The sequence below is a fragment of the Carcharhinus amblyrhynchos genome, chromosome 35, assembly GCF_965287045.1.
Source record: "Carcharhinus amblyrhynchos chromosome 35, sCarAmb.v2.hapA, whole genome shotgun sequence".
NCBI classification, from domain to species: Eukaryota; Metazoa; Chordata; class Chondrichthyes; order Carcharhiniformes; family Carcharhinidae; genus Carcharhinus; species Carcharhinus amblyrhynchos.
Genome location: NC_137358.1, coordinates 12,000,759 through 12,015,536, shown reverse-complemented (window position 1 = coordinate 12,015,536; position 14,778 = coordinate 12,000,759). Strand labels below are relative to the sequence as shown.

At 49.8% G+C, this 14,778-nt stretch overlaps 1 protein-coding gene across 2 annotated transcripts in view; it reads right to left on the bottom strand.

The window, feature by feature from the left end:
• Window positions 1-232: 232 nt before the first annotated feature.
• LOC145361628 (cytochrome P450 2J2-like) overlaps window positions 233-14,778 on the bottom strand; it is a 38,070-nt gene continuing 23,524 nt past the window's right edge. For both annotated transcript variants that reach the window (XM_080217505.1, XM_080217503.1), the window contains 6 exons: window positions 14,509-14,669; window positions 13,396-13,569; window positions 12,130-12,271; window positions 10,880-11,067; window positions 5,368-5,509; window positions 233-1,114 (listed from right to left, as the gene is read on the bottom strand). In XM_080217505.1, the coding sequence (XP_080073631.1) occupies window positions 915-1,114; window positions 5,368-5,509; window positions 10,880-11,067; window positions 12,130-12,271; window positions 13,396-13,569; window positions 14,509-14,669 (1,007 nt within the window). In that variant the 3' untranslated portion in view covers window positions 233-914. The remainder of the gene's footprint in view (window positions 1,115-5,367; window positions 5,510-10,879; window positions 11,068-12,129; window positions 12,272-13,395; window positions 13,570-14,508; window positions 14,670-14,778) is intronic.

The window sequence follows — 14,778 nt, the reverse complement described above, 5'->3', positions numbered from 1 at the left end:
GTAAACCACATCATCACATGACCCTGTCAATCACTCCAAAGCGAAATCCTAGGGGAACTGAAGTAAACAAAAATCCATCAGTTCGACTTAACACAACCACTTGCAAGGTTGAACTGAGTAATTTACTGCTCTCCCAGCATCTGAGCTGCATTCCTGCCAGACAAACTGACTGGCTGCAGAGAAAAACTGAACCTGAAAACATTCTCCTGAAACACAACAAACACACTATATGTTTATCGTTTGGAGGCTTTAATCACACAATACACAACTATGTTAATCACATGCTAATGTGCCATCTGACACCAGCAATCGGCCCAGTGGCAAGCATTGCTGTCTCGCCGCACCATGGATCAGGGTTCAATTCTGCCCTCAGGTGACTTTCTGTGTGGAGCTTGCACACTCTCCTCGAGTCTGCATGGATTTCCGCTGGGTGCTTTGGTTTCCTCCCACGGTCCAAAGAAGCTTCTGATAGGTTGATTGGCCATGCTAAATTGCCCCTGAATATCTAACGATGTGTAGGTTAGGTGGACTGGCCATGATAAATGGCCTCTTATGGTCCCAAGATGTGTACGTTAGGTGGATTGGCCATGCTAAATTGCCCCCTAGTGTCCAAAGACGTGTAGGTTAGGTGGATTGGCCATGTAAAATTGACGCTTAATGTAAAAAGATGTGCAAATTAGGTTGATGGGCCATGCTAAATTGCCCCATTCGTGTAAAAAGGTGTGCAGGCTAAGTTGATTCCATGCTAAATTGCCCCATTAGTGTAAAAAGATACGTAAATTAGGGGGATTAGCCGAGGTAAATGCCTGGGTTACGGGGATAGGATAGCGCGACAAGCCTGGGTAAGATGCTCCTTTGAAGAGTCAGTGCAGACTCAATGGGCCAAATGGCCTGTTGATATTCTATGGTTGAGGTCACAGTTCATCGTCTGACGCCTTCCTGCACCTTATTCCCACCTTGTACGGCTTTGGGGTGAGAGTCGCTTTGTATTCAGCTTGCAGGTTTGGAGACGAGGTTTCGTCAGGCCAGTAAAACTCAAAATTCTGAAGGAGAGATGTGAAAAACAGAAAGAGCTCCATCTTGGCCAGTTTTTCTCCTGGGCACGCTCGCAGACCTAGGGAATTCAACATGAATGAGTCGAGATGAAAAATAAGTCTCGCTCGAATCAGTCCGGGATGGTTTACGTTTACTGTAAATGGGAGAAACTGGAGGAACATTAACGTGCAGAGGGATCTGGGCGTCAGGTCCACAGTTCCCTAAAAGTGGCAACGCAAGTGGCCAAAGTGATTCAGAAAGCATATGGCATGCTTACCTCCATCAGCCGGGGCACCGAGTACAAGGGTTGGGAAATCACGTTGCAGCTATATAAAACCTTGCATTTGGAGCATTGCATGTAGTTCTGGTCACCACACTACCAGAAGGACGTGGAAGCTTTGGAGAGAGCGCAAAGAAGGGTTCACCGGGATGTTGCCTGGTCTCGAGGGTACGAGGAGAGGTTGAATAAACCAGGATTGTTTTGACTGGAAAGACAAGGAGACCTGATTGAGGTCGACTAAATGATCAGAGGCAGGGTGGATAGTCAGAGGCTTTTCCCCCAGGGCGGAAGTGTCAATTACAAGGTGCTGAAAGTGAACGGCGGAAAGTTTAAAGGAGACGGGGGAAATTTAAGGGGGAAATTTTTCACGCAGGGAGTGCCTGGAATGTGCTGCCAGAGGAGGTGGTGGAATCAGGCACATTAGCAACATTTAAGAGGCACCTGGTTGGGTACAAGAATAGGGAGGGAATAGAGGGATATGGACTGAGTAAGGGCAGAAGGTTTTGTTTTAGCCTAGCTAGGGCATCATGGTCGACACAGGTTTGGTGGGCCGAAGGGCCTGTTCCTGTGCTGTACGTTTCTTTATTCTGTATTATCAATAAAACACTATGCAGTGTACATGTTCACTGTCACAACATAGGGCAGCACGGTGGTGAGCACTGCTGCCTCAGAGCCCCGGGGACCCAGGTTCAATTCCATGCCTGGGTCACTCTGGAGTTTGCACATCCTCCCCGTGTCTGCGTGGGTTTCCTCCGGGTGCTCCGGTTTCCTTCCACACTCCGAAAGACACGCTGATTCGGTGCTAAATTCTCCCTCAGTGTTACTCAAACAGGTGCCGGAGTGTGGCGACTAGGGGATTTTCACAGTAACTCTATTGCAGTGTTAATGCAAGATTGATTGTGACACTAATAAATGCAAAAAAAACTTTACTTCCACCTTTTGTAGCTACTCCCACCTCTCACCCAGTCTCAGATCAACTACAATGAAAACCTTACTCGTGCCTTTTTTACCACGTGGCTATCTCGATTTAAAAATTGTTACGTTATTTTTTATTGGTAGAGGGATTGAGTTTCGGAGCCGTGAGATCATGTTGCAGCTGTACAAAACTCTGGTGTGGCCACACTTGGAGTATTACGTACAGTTCTGGTCGCCGCATTATAAGAAAGATGTGGAAGCATTGGAAAGGGTGCAGAGGAGGTTTACCAGGATGTTGCCTGGTATGGTGGGAAGGTCTTACGAGGAAAGGCTGAGGGACTTGAGGTTATTTTTGTTAGAGAGAAGGTTAAGAGGTGACCTAATTGAGGCATACAAGATGATCAGAGGATTAGATAGGGTGGACAGTGAGAGCCTTTTTCCTCAGATGGTGATGGCTAACACAAGGGGACATAGCTTTAAATTGAGGGGTGGTAATTATAGGACGGATGTCAGAGGTAGGTTCTTTACTCAGAGGGTAGTAAGGGTGTGGAATGCCCTGCCTGCAGCAGTTGTGGACTCGCCAACTTTAAGGGTGTTCAAATGGTCAGTGGATTGGCGAATGCATAATATTGGAATAGTTTAGGTTAGAGGGTCATTAGATTGGTTCCAATGGTCGGTGCAACATCGAGGGCCGAAGGGCCTGTACTGTGCTGTAATGTTCTATGTTCTCGCACAGGAAACGAACGCCAGTCTCTGACCAAAAAGAAACCCAAAGGTTTACAGATAGCAGAGGGAATCGACGAGGAGGTGACTAGGTGTGTAGATGGGGGTGGTGCAGTTGATGTAGTCTGCAAGGACTTCAGTAAGGCTTTTGACAAAGTCCCGTATGAGAAACAGACCAAGAGGGCAAGAGCCTCTGGGATCATAGAATTTATTGAGCAGAGAGAGGCCATTTGGCCCATTGAGAGGGGGGAGATACAAAAGGGTCCAGAGGGGCGATTTTTTCACCCAGAGGGCGGTGAGTGTCTGGAACAAGCTGCCAGAGGTACTGGTAGAGGCGGGTACAATTTTGTCTTTTAAAACGCATTTAGATAGTTACATGGCAGCACGGTAGCGCAGTGGTTAGCGCTGCTGCTTCACAGCTCCAGGGACCTGAGTTCGATTCCCAGCTCGGAGTCTGTTGGAATTTGCATGTCCTCCTCATGTCTGCGTGGGTTTCCTCCAGGTGCTCCGGTTTCTTCCCACAGTCCAAAGATGTGCGGGTTAGGCTGATTGGCTGTGCTAAAAATTGCCCCTTAGTGTCCTGAGGTGCTTGAGATTAGAGGGATTAGTGTGTAAAATATGTAGGGATATGGGGGCAGGGCATAGGTGGGATTGTGGTTGGTGCAGACTTGATGGGCCGAAGGGCCTCTCTGCACTGTAGGGATTCTATGGTTCTATTGTATGGGTATAGAGGGATATGGTCCAAACGCGGGCAATTGGAATTAGCTTAGCGGTTTGTAAAAAAAGGTGGCACTGCTGAGTTGGGTCTAAGGGCCTGTTTCCATGCTGTAAACCCTGATGACTCTATGACTCTGCACCAACCAGCGTGGTCGCTACCGTGCTGCCATGTAACTATCTAAATGCGTTTTAATCGACAAAATTTTACCCACGTCTACCAATACCTCTGGCAGCTTGTTCCAGACACTCACCGCCCTCTGCGTGGAAAAAATTGCCTCTCTGGACCCTTTTGTATCTCCCCCCTCTCAATGGGCCCCATCCCATATACTTACCCTCACCAGCCCCCTTAACACGAAGGGACAACTTAGCATGGCCAATCCACCCAACCCGCTCATCTTTGGACTGTGGGAGGAAACCGGAGCACCCGGAGAAAACCCAAGCAGACACGGGGAGAATGTGCAAACTCCACACAGACGGTGACCCGAGGCGGGAATCGAATCCAGGTCCCTGGCGCTGTGAGGCAGTGGTGCCAACCACTTGTGTCACGGTGCCCGCCCTAAATGCAGGTCAACGTGGGCAATTGGATCCAAAATAGTCTTAGCAGGAGGGCGAGGGTGAACGGTTGTTTTTGGCACCGGAAGCCTAAACCCTGTGATGTTGGGATTGGTGCTGGGAGCCTTGTTGTTTATAACGTTCATTAATGATCTAGGTGTGGCTGTGAGGGGTAGAATCAGTAAGTTTGGAGATGATACGGAAATCGTGAGGAGGAAAGCTTTGGATTACAGGGTGACGTAGATGGGCTGCGCAGATTGGCAGAACAGCGGCAAATGGCGTTGAACCCTGGAAATGGTGAGGTGATGCATTTTGGGAGGGCTGACAAGACAGGGGGAATCTCATGGAAACTTACAGATTAATAAAAGGGCCTAGGTAGAGTGGACGTGGGGAAGGTGTTTCCATTAGTGAGAGAGACTGAGGATCCGAGGGGCACAGCCTCAGAGGCTACAGAGAGAAGGCAGATAGGAAGGAGCTCTCCCCTTAGTAAAGGGGTCAAAAGTTGAGATTTAGGGTAAGGGGCAGGGGATTTGGAGGGGATTTGGGGAAAAGCTCTTTCACCCAGAGGGTGAATCTGGAACTCGCTGCCTGAGGGGGTGGGAGAGGCGGGAATCCCTCACAACATTTAAGGAGCATTTAGATGAACACTTGGAACACCTACAAGGCCACAGAGCAAGTGCTGGAAAATGGGACTCGGATTGGTGTTTGATGGCCAGCACAGAAAAAAATGGGCCGAAGGGCCTCTTTGTGAGCTGTAAAACTCTTTGCGGGGGCAGGGAGTTTTACTGTCCCGCTAGCCCCAGGAATCGTAGCGGGTGGGGAGGGGGCCAAACTCTCTTGACCTCAGGCGGGATTTGCCAGTTTTGGGACAGGCGTGGCTGGAAAATCAGGACTCTTAGGGGTGGAATTTCCCAGCCATTAACGTGGCAGGATTCTCCAGTCCCGCCGTGCAGGGAGGAGAGAGTTGGCTGAGTGCCAAATTCTCCCTTGCAGTGGCGGAACGGGCGGTGAGATCACAACCAACGACTTTACGCCAATCGGGAGAAGGAATTTTGGATGAACGGGACTCCGTGCCTGTTCCTCGGTCGAGGGGATGACATTAAACGGACTGACTGTCAACTGGGATCCCGAAAGAATCGACTCACCCACGGAAAATGGAATGAACGCTTCCGGCTTGGAGAATTCCCCATTTTCGTTCAGGAAATTCTCTGGATTAAATTGTTTGGGGTCCTTCCACTGTTTCTTGTCGGACAGCACCGATAGCATGTTCACTATGACGGAAGTTCCCTGGAGAGACAACAGGTCGAGATACCTCGCGTTATTGAGCTGTAGGGTGGCTGTCATCATTTCTCCCAGAGGATACGGAACCCGAAGAGAGGCAACGGTTACGATATCGCGAGCGAGGGAGGGAGATGAGGCGGGCAGCAGTTCTGTAAAGTTTTCTCGTCACAAGTAAGGCCCTCGTTAACTCTGCAATGAAGTTACTGTGAAAATCCCCCTGGTCTCCACACCTTGGGAGAATTTAACAAGACCAATGCGTCTAACCAGCACGTCTTTTGGATTGAAGATCGAAGAAGAACACAGCACGGGAAACAGGCCCTTGGGCCCAACGAGCCCGCGCCGCCATTTTAACATTATGAGCGCCCTCCTCCACCCATGACCTTTATCTACGCCGATTGGGGAAGACTAATTTAGGGACAATTTGTTACACCAATCAGCCTAAGAGCACGTTTTTTGTGGGTGTGGGAGGAAACGGGAGTACCCGGAGAAAACCCACGCAAGCACGGGGAGAATGTGCCAACTCCCACAGACACAGCACCCAGAGGAAATGTGCAAACTCTGCACGGATCCAAGAACAAAGAACAACACAGCACAGGAAACAGGCCCTTTGGCCCTACAAGCCCGCGCCGCCCATTTTAACACTCAGTGAGTGCCTCATCCCAATCCTCCTTCCACCTACGTCTACATCTCATGGACTCCACAATAAAGGGAGTGCAACTTTAGAGAATTATATGGGCGCCAGATTAAGGGAGATCCAATTTAGGGCCAATTTATTAACGCTAAACAGCCTAAAAGAACGTTTTTGGGGTGTGGGAGGAAACCGGAGCACCTGCAGAAAATCCACGCAAGCACGGGGAGAATATGCAAACTCCCACAGACACCGACCCAAGCCAGAGATCCGACCCGGGTCCCTGTAACTGCACAGCAGACACTGATAGTCACAGAGCTGTCGTGTTGCCCGTCAAGGCGGGAATCGAACCTGGGTCCTTGGTGTTGTGAGACAGCAGTGCTAACCACTGGGCCACCGCACATGAAGGGAGACAAAATTAGCTAGGATTGTATTCATTGAAGAGTGAGAGGGGATCTCATAGAAATGTATAAAATTCTAACAGGATTAGCCAGGGGAGATTCAGAAAGGATGTTCCTGGTGGTGGGGGAGTCCAGAATTTCCTACAGCGGGGCAGCCAGGATTGTAGGCAGTTCTCCACATGTAGCCTTGCCTGTGTCTTGTACAGTTAGAATCATAGAACCCTACAGTGCAGAAAGAGGCCCTTCGGCCCATCGAGTCTGCACCAAACACAATCCCACCCAGCCCCTACCTCCATATCCCTACATATTATACCCACTAATCCACGCATCCCTGGACACTAAGGGGCAATTTCGTAGCCAATCAACCTAACCCGCACAGCTTTGGACTGTGGGAGGAAACTGGAGTACCCGGAGGAAACCCACGAGGGCAACAGGTGGCACAGTAGCACAGTGGTGAGCACTGCTGCTTCACAGCTCCAGGGTCCTGGGTTCGATTCCCGGCTCGGGTCACTGTCTGTGTGGAGTTTGCACATTCTCCTCATGTCTGCGTGGGTCTCCTCCGGGTGCTCCGGTTTCCTCCCACAGTCCAAAGATGTGCGGGTTAGGTTGATTGGCTACGAAATTGCCCCTTAGTGTCCAGGGATGCGTGGATTAGTGGGTATAATATGTAGGGATATGTGAGTAGGGCCTGGGTGGGATTGTGTTCAGTGCAGACTCGATGGGTCGAAGGGTCTCTTTCTGCACTGTAGGGTTCTACGATCTATGAATGTACAAACTCCACACAGACAGTGACCCGAGCCAGGAATCGAACCCAGGACCCTGGAGCTGTGAAGCAGCAGTGCTCACCACTGTGCTACCGTGCCGCCCAAAGTTGTAACACAACATCCCAGCTCCTACACTCAGTGCTCTGACAGATGAGGGCAAGTGTTGCCACACGCCCTGAGTTGAGAGATAGAATGAGTCACCGAGACACTTGGTCTCACCAAGGTCCTGTACAGTTGCAGCGTAACCCCATGATTCTTAAACTCAAACCCCCCTGTTCATAAACGCTAACACACTATAAACCGCCTTCTTCACCGCTCTATCCTGTTGAGTGGCAACTTTCAGAGATCTGTGGATACGAACCCCAAGATCTCTCTGTTCCTCCACAGAACCCTGCCGCTGACCCTGTAATCCGCATTCGAGTTTGTCCGACCAAAATGAATCACCTCGCATGAACGTTGGACCCTTAGAGGATGAGAAGGGGGACTTAGTGGTAGGGGATGGGGAAATGGCTGAGGTCTTGAATAACTTTTTTGTTTCGGTCTTCACGGAGGAGGACGTGAATAATTTGCCGGGTGTTAGCAATGGAAAGGTGGTAGGACTGGAGGGTCTCGATGACATTATTGTTACTAGAGAGGCGGTGCTCGACAGACTGGAGGGGCTGATTGTGGACAAGTCCCCAGGACCGGATGGAATGCATCCGAGGGTTCTGAAAGAAATGGCGGAGGTGATAGTGGATGCCTTGGTGGTTATTTTCCAGATGTCGCTGGATTCCGGGGAAGTGCCGGAAGATTGGAAAGCGGCTAATGTTACGCCGTTGTTTAAGAAGGGTGCCAGGCAAAAGGCGGGGAATTATAGGCCGGTTAGTTTAACGTCTGTTGTAGGTAAAATGTTAGAATCCGTCATCAAGGAGGAAATAGCGAGGCATCTTGAGGGGAATTGCTTGATAGAGCAGACGCAGCACGGTTTCGTTAAGGGGAAGTCGTGTCTGACAAATTTACTGGAGTTCTATGAGGATGTGTCTAGGGCGGTGGATAGAGGAGAGCCGGTGGATGTGGTCTTTCTTGATTTTCAGAAGGCGTTTGACAAGGTACCTCACAAGAGGATATTGCAGAAGGTCAGGGGACATGGAGTTGGGGGTAGGGTGTTAGCGTGGATAGAGGACTGGTTGTCAAATAGGAGGCAGAGAGTGGGGGTCAATGGGTGCTATTCGGATTGGCGGTTGGTGACTAGTGGAGTGCCCCAGGGGTCGGTGCTGGGGCCTCAGCTATTTACCATTTATATAGATGATCTGGAGGAGGGAACCGAGCGTATGGTGTTAAAATTTGCTGATGACACCAAGATTGGTGGAACGGCAAATTGCACGGAGGGTGTGGGGAGTCTACAGAAGGATCTAGATAGGCTGGGCAAATGGGCCAGGAACTGGCAAATGGAATTTAATGTTGGCAAGTGCGAGGTGGTCCACTTTGGTAGGAATAATGGTAGGAAAGACTATTACTTACGTGGAGAAAAACTGCAGCAAGCGACGGTGCAGAGGGACCTCGGGGTCCTTGTGCATGAGTCGCAAAAACCCAGCTTGCAGGTGCAGCAGGTGGTCAGGAAGGCGAATGGGATGCTGGCCTTCATAGCGAGGGGGATTGAATATAAAAGTTGCGAGGTCTTGCTGCGGCTATATAGGGCATTGGTGAGGCCGCAGCTGGAGTACTGTGTGCAGTTTTGGTTGCCGTACTTACGCAAGGATATTTTGGCCTTGGAGGGAGTGCAGAGGAGGTTTACTAGGCTGATACCGGAGTTGAGGGGGTTGAGCTATGAGGAGAGGCTGAATAAACTGGGCTTGTACTCGTTAGAGTTTAGAAGAATGAGGGGAGATTTCATTGAGACGTATAAGATGAATGGGATAGAGGTGGCGAAACTCTTCCTGCTCAGAAAGGACAGTAGGACTAGAGGGCACAGCCTCAAGATAAAGGGGAGGCGGTTTAGAATGGAGTTGAGGAAGAATTTCTTCACTCAAAGGGTGGTGAATCTCTGGAATTCTCTGCCCGTTGAGGTGGTGGAGGCTACCTCGCTAAATATTTTTAAGATGCGGGTTGATGGGTTTTTGATAAGAGAGGGGATTAAGGGTTATGGGGAGAGGGCGGGAATGTGGAACTGAGACACAACAGATCAGCCATGATCTTGTTGAATGGCGGGGCAGGCTCGAAGGGCCAGATGGCCTACTCATAAGAACATAAGAACATAAGAAATAGGAGCAGGAGTAGGCCATCTAGCCCTTCGAGCCTGCCCCGCCATTCAATAAGATCACGGCTGATCTGTCGCTGCTCAGTTCCACTTTCCCGCCCTCTCCCCATAACCCTTAATCCCCTCTCTTATCAAAAACCCATCAACCCGTGTCTTAAAAATATTTAGCGAGGCAGCCTCCACCACTTCAACGGGCAGAGAATTCCAGAGATTCACCACCCTTTGAGTGAAGAAGTTCCTCCTCAACTCCGTTCTAAACCGCCCCCCTTTTATCTTGAGGCTGTGCCCCCTAGTCCTACTGTCTTTTTTGAGCGGGAAGAGTCTTTCCACCTCTATCCTATCCATCCCATTCATCATCTTATACGTCTCAATGAGATCTCCCCTCATTCTTCTAAACTCTAACGAGTACAAGCCCAGTTTATTCAGCCTCTCCTCATAGCTCAACCCCCTCAACTCCGGTATTAGCCTAGTAAACTTCCTCTGCACTCCCTCCAAGGCCAAAATATCTTTGCGCAGGTGTGGCGCCCAAAACTGCACACAGTACTCCAGCTGCGGCCTCACCAATGCCCTATACAGCTGCAGCAAGACCTCCCTACTTTTATATTCAATCCCCCTCGCTATGAAGGCCAGCATCCCATTCGCCTTCCTGACCACCTGCTGCACCTGCAAGCTGGGTTTTTGCGACTCATGCACAAGGACCCCGAGGTCCCTCTGCACCGTCGCCTGCTGCAGTTTTTCGCCCCGTAAGTAATAGACTCCTGCTCCTATTTCTTATGTTCTTATGTTCTTATGAGGGTTAAACTCCATCTGCCACTTTTTGGCCCAGCTCTGCATCCTATCAACGTCATATATCGGAAAGATGGAATAAGGTGCATTTTAACTCCCTACAGAAAAATAATTGATATGGCACTTCTCGTGTGACAAAATGTGCACAGTTAAAAAACCAAAAATGACTAGATGAATCTGACATAGCAATGGTGTAAGTGTAGATATGAGTCTGCCTTTTGGCCTTTTTTCTCCCTTCTGTTGTCCCTTGCCTTGACTCGCCAACTTTAAGGGCGTTCAAATGGTCAGTGGATAGGCATTTGGATGACATTGGAATAGTTTAGGTTAGAGGGTCATTAGATTGGTTCCACTGGTCGGCGCAACATCGAGGGTCGAAGGGCCTATACTGCGCTGTAATGTTCTGTGTTCTTACCTCCGCCCTAACGATCAATTTCAAACTTTGCGCCTGGAATTCTACAACCTCGTCTGCCACAAGCTGAAGTCTTCATTGATCTCAGATTGGAATTTTCGGTCTCACCCAAGTAGGGAAATAGAAACACAGGGTTAAAAAAACAGAGTCACCTTTTTGATTGTGTAACCCCTCAAGATGGTGTCCTGTGTCGTCGCGTGGCCAACTGACAGCGGGACAATATTCCCAAATCTTTGCACCTCGTGGACAACAGCGTTGACGTACGGCATGTTGGGGATGTCTTCCATGGAGGGGGTTCGAGACCAGCCGACAACCTCGTCAATCTCCTTCTGACATCTTTCTGTAAAGAGAGGGTTAAAAAAAAAAATCTGAAGGGATAACAGCTGAGGCCTGGCCCACGAGCTGCCTTTCAAAGTATCGACGGGCCGAAGGGCCTCTACTGTTCCAGGTCATTCGATGATAATTAATGCATTCTGTCAGGATATTAAATAAAAACAGAATTCCCCAGGCACACCCCTTGTTAAGTCCATATACTCAGGTCCTGCAGATTAGGTGGATTGGCCACACTGAATTGCCCCTTAGTGTCCCAAGTTGTGTAGGTTAGGTAGATTGGTCATGCTAAATTGTCCCTTAGTGTCCCATGATGTGCAGAGTAGGTGGATTGGCCATGCTAAATTGCCCCTAGTGTCCAAAGATGTGCAGAGTAGGTGGATTGGCCATACTAAATTGCCCCCTAGTGTCCAAAGATGTGCATGTTAGGTGGATTGGCCATGCTAAATTGTCCCTTGGTGTTCAAAGATGTGCAGAGTAGGTGGATTGGCCATGCTAAATTGCCCCTTAGTGTCCTAAGATGTATAAGTTATGGGGTAAATATGTAGGTTTAAAGGGATAGGTGGTGGGTGGGCCTGTGTAAGATGCTCTTTCGGAGAGTCAGTGAACACCCAATTGGCTGAACAGCCTCCTTCTGCACTGTAGGTGTTTTATGATGCTATGGACGGAATTCTCTCATCCTGCCTGCAATGGGAATCGTAGCAGGATTTTGCAGTCTTGGCGTGAACGCAGCCAGAAACTCCCACCCTATGTATTGTAAGCATGCGGGCCCAGTAAGGGTGGGGAGGGGGCGGAGGTGCCATTCAGCTTGTACCTGTTACAGCTCTTTGAAAATTGGACGCTGGAATTCTCCGACCTCGTCCACCGCTGGGATTCTCCAGTCCCGCTGCGGTGAATGGAGTTTTGGCTGAGCATCAAATTCTCCGTTCTCGCTGGCAGCGGGGACTGGAATGGGCGTGATTGGTGAATCCCAGCGGCGCGGAGCCTTTGAGAATTCGGAAACACGTTCAATGGTTGTACCTCGAATCGCGGGACGTCTGGTGGTACAGGAGGCCAGAGGCCTAGATTTTACCTTGTATTTCTGGATAAGCCATCATGTAGAGAATGGCCCACCGTAGAGTGGTTGCCGTGGTTTCGGTGCCAGCCATGAACAGATCATTAATGTTTTGGAGCAGGTTTCCTTCTGTCAAACATGAGTCAGGAGAATTCCGCTCCTGGAAAACAAAGGTCATTGCTTCAAGGATTTACGCTGGAAACCTCCGACCTCGCCTGCGACTGGGATTCTCCGATCCCCGCTGCGCTGTATGAATTCTTGGCTGAGCGTCAAGTTCTCCCTTCTCACCGGCAGGAGGGCAGGAGCGAACGATATGGAAGAATTCCGGTTCTTGCTGTCAGCATTCCCAATTGCATCCCAATAGCAAACAATCATTGAGCGGGTTGGAACATGAGTAGGAATACAGATTCACAAATGCTTACAGCAGAGAAGGAGGCCATTTGGCCCATTGTTTCCATGCTGGTCGACAAAGATATGACTACATATATAATCATTGGACGGTAGCACAGTGGTTAGCGCTGCTGCCTCACAGCGCCAGGGACCCGGGTTTGATTCCCGGCTTGGCTGTGCGGAGTTTGCACATTCTCCCCCTGTCTGTGTGGGTTTCCTCCGGGCGCTCCGGTTTCCTCCCACAGTCCAAAGGCGTGCGGGTTAGGTGGATTGGCCGTGCTAAATTGCCCCTTAGGGTCGGGGGACTAGCTAGGGTAAATGCATGGGGTTATGGGGTTAGGGCCTGGGTGGGATTGTGGTTGGAAAGACTTGATGGGCCAAATGGCCTCTTTCCACACTGTAGGATTATGATTCTATAAGATACTTAATGGGGTTTGGCACGTGGGAGAATGTTCCCTCATGGGAGAGTTTAGACTCCGAGGGCATAATCGCGGAATCAAATAAAAATGTATTTATTTATGAGTGAGACAAGTCGGCTTACGTTAACACTGCAATGAAGTTACTGCGAAAATCCCCTAGTCGTCACACCCCGGCCTCTGATTGGGTACACTGAGGGAGAATTTAGCACGGCCAATGCACCCTAACCAGCACGTCTTTCGGAGGAAGCCGGAGCACCTGGAGGAAACCCACGCAGACACGGGGAGAACGTGAAGACTCCATACAGACAGTGACCCAAACTGGGAATTGAACCTGGGTTCCTGTGAGGCAGCAGTGCGAACCACCGTGCCACCGTGCCGCTAGCTTGTTGAGTTGAGGTTGAGTTGACTGGTAGCCTTTAGTTTGGGAATTCTAAACGGAAAGAGATTGAAGTTTAAATCCAGCCGCTGTGCTTACCTTCTCCATTTCCAGTAAGTAGGCATCAATAAAATCGCGGATCACTTCCTCATTCAGCGTGTCTTTGTGCTGACTGATAATTTCCTGAAACATGGCATTGATTAATGCCTGGTTTTGGAATACCCTCTGGTGAGGCCCAGGGACGGAGTTCATGAAGGGGATGACGAAACACATCTGTCAGAAAGCACAAAGGGATTCCTGTGAGTGATCCTCCATCCCTGCCTTATTCACCAAGCATGGAACTGTCACCTTTAGAGACAGCTTTAACGCAAGAAGACTCTGCGTTTATACAGAGCCACTGATGAGCAAGTGGTTGGCCCCGGTGGCGTTGTGGCTCACGATAATGCCTCAGATTACCAGGAACGTGGGCTCGATTCCAACCTTGGGTGACTTTTGGAAACCTATCAAGTTTTGCACCGATTGTCCGACAGAGCAACTTACCCAGGTCCTATCCCTACGTAATTACTCTGTTAATCTGTCCAACCTACACATCTTTGGACACTAAAGGGCAATTCAGCATGACCAATCCACTTAACCTGCACATCTTTGGACACTAAAGGGCAATTCAGCATGGCCAATCCACTTAACCTGCACATCTTTGGACACTAAGGGACAATTTAGCATGGCCAATCCACCTAACCTGCACATCTTTGGACACTAAGGGGTAATTTAGTATGGCCAATCCGCCTAGCCTGTACTTCTTTGAACTATGGGAGGAAACAAGAGCACCCGGGGGAAACCCACGCGGATATGAGGAGAACGTGCAAACTCCACACAGACAGTGACTCGAGGCTGGAATTGAACACGGGTCCCTGGCGCTGTGAGGGAGCAGATTGCACGTTCTCCCCCTGTCTGCGTAGGTTCCTTCTGGATGGCTCGGTTCCCTCCCACATTCCAAAACCAGGGTTCGGCTATTGAGTTGGGTGATCAGCCAGGATTGCAATGAATGATGGAGCAGGCTCGATGAGCCGAATGCTCTCCTCCTGCCCCTTTTCTTCTATGTTTCCATCTGCTTCCGAATGTTCCGGAATCAGGAGCCACGTTCTTGACATCAGTTGCTCTATTCAAAGGAGATTGCCCGTGAGGAGAGGAAATTTTGACTCTTGACCTTACTTGCATCCACTTTGATGTCTGAATTTCCATGTTGTCTCGGAAGAGTTCCACCAGGCGTGTGAACGTCTTGTCTTTGTAATGGAATCGCTTTCCCAGGATGACCGAGCAGATCACATTGGACACGGCATTGGTGAGTTTTGGGGTCGGATCGAAGGGCCCTCCTGCACAAAAGAGAGAGGACGGAGCAAACCAGAACTCTATGGGTCGGTGGCGAAGTCGCGACCTGCTCCAGAGGGCGTCTCTGGCTAATGCCACTACCGAAACTTTCCC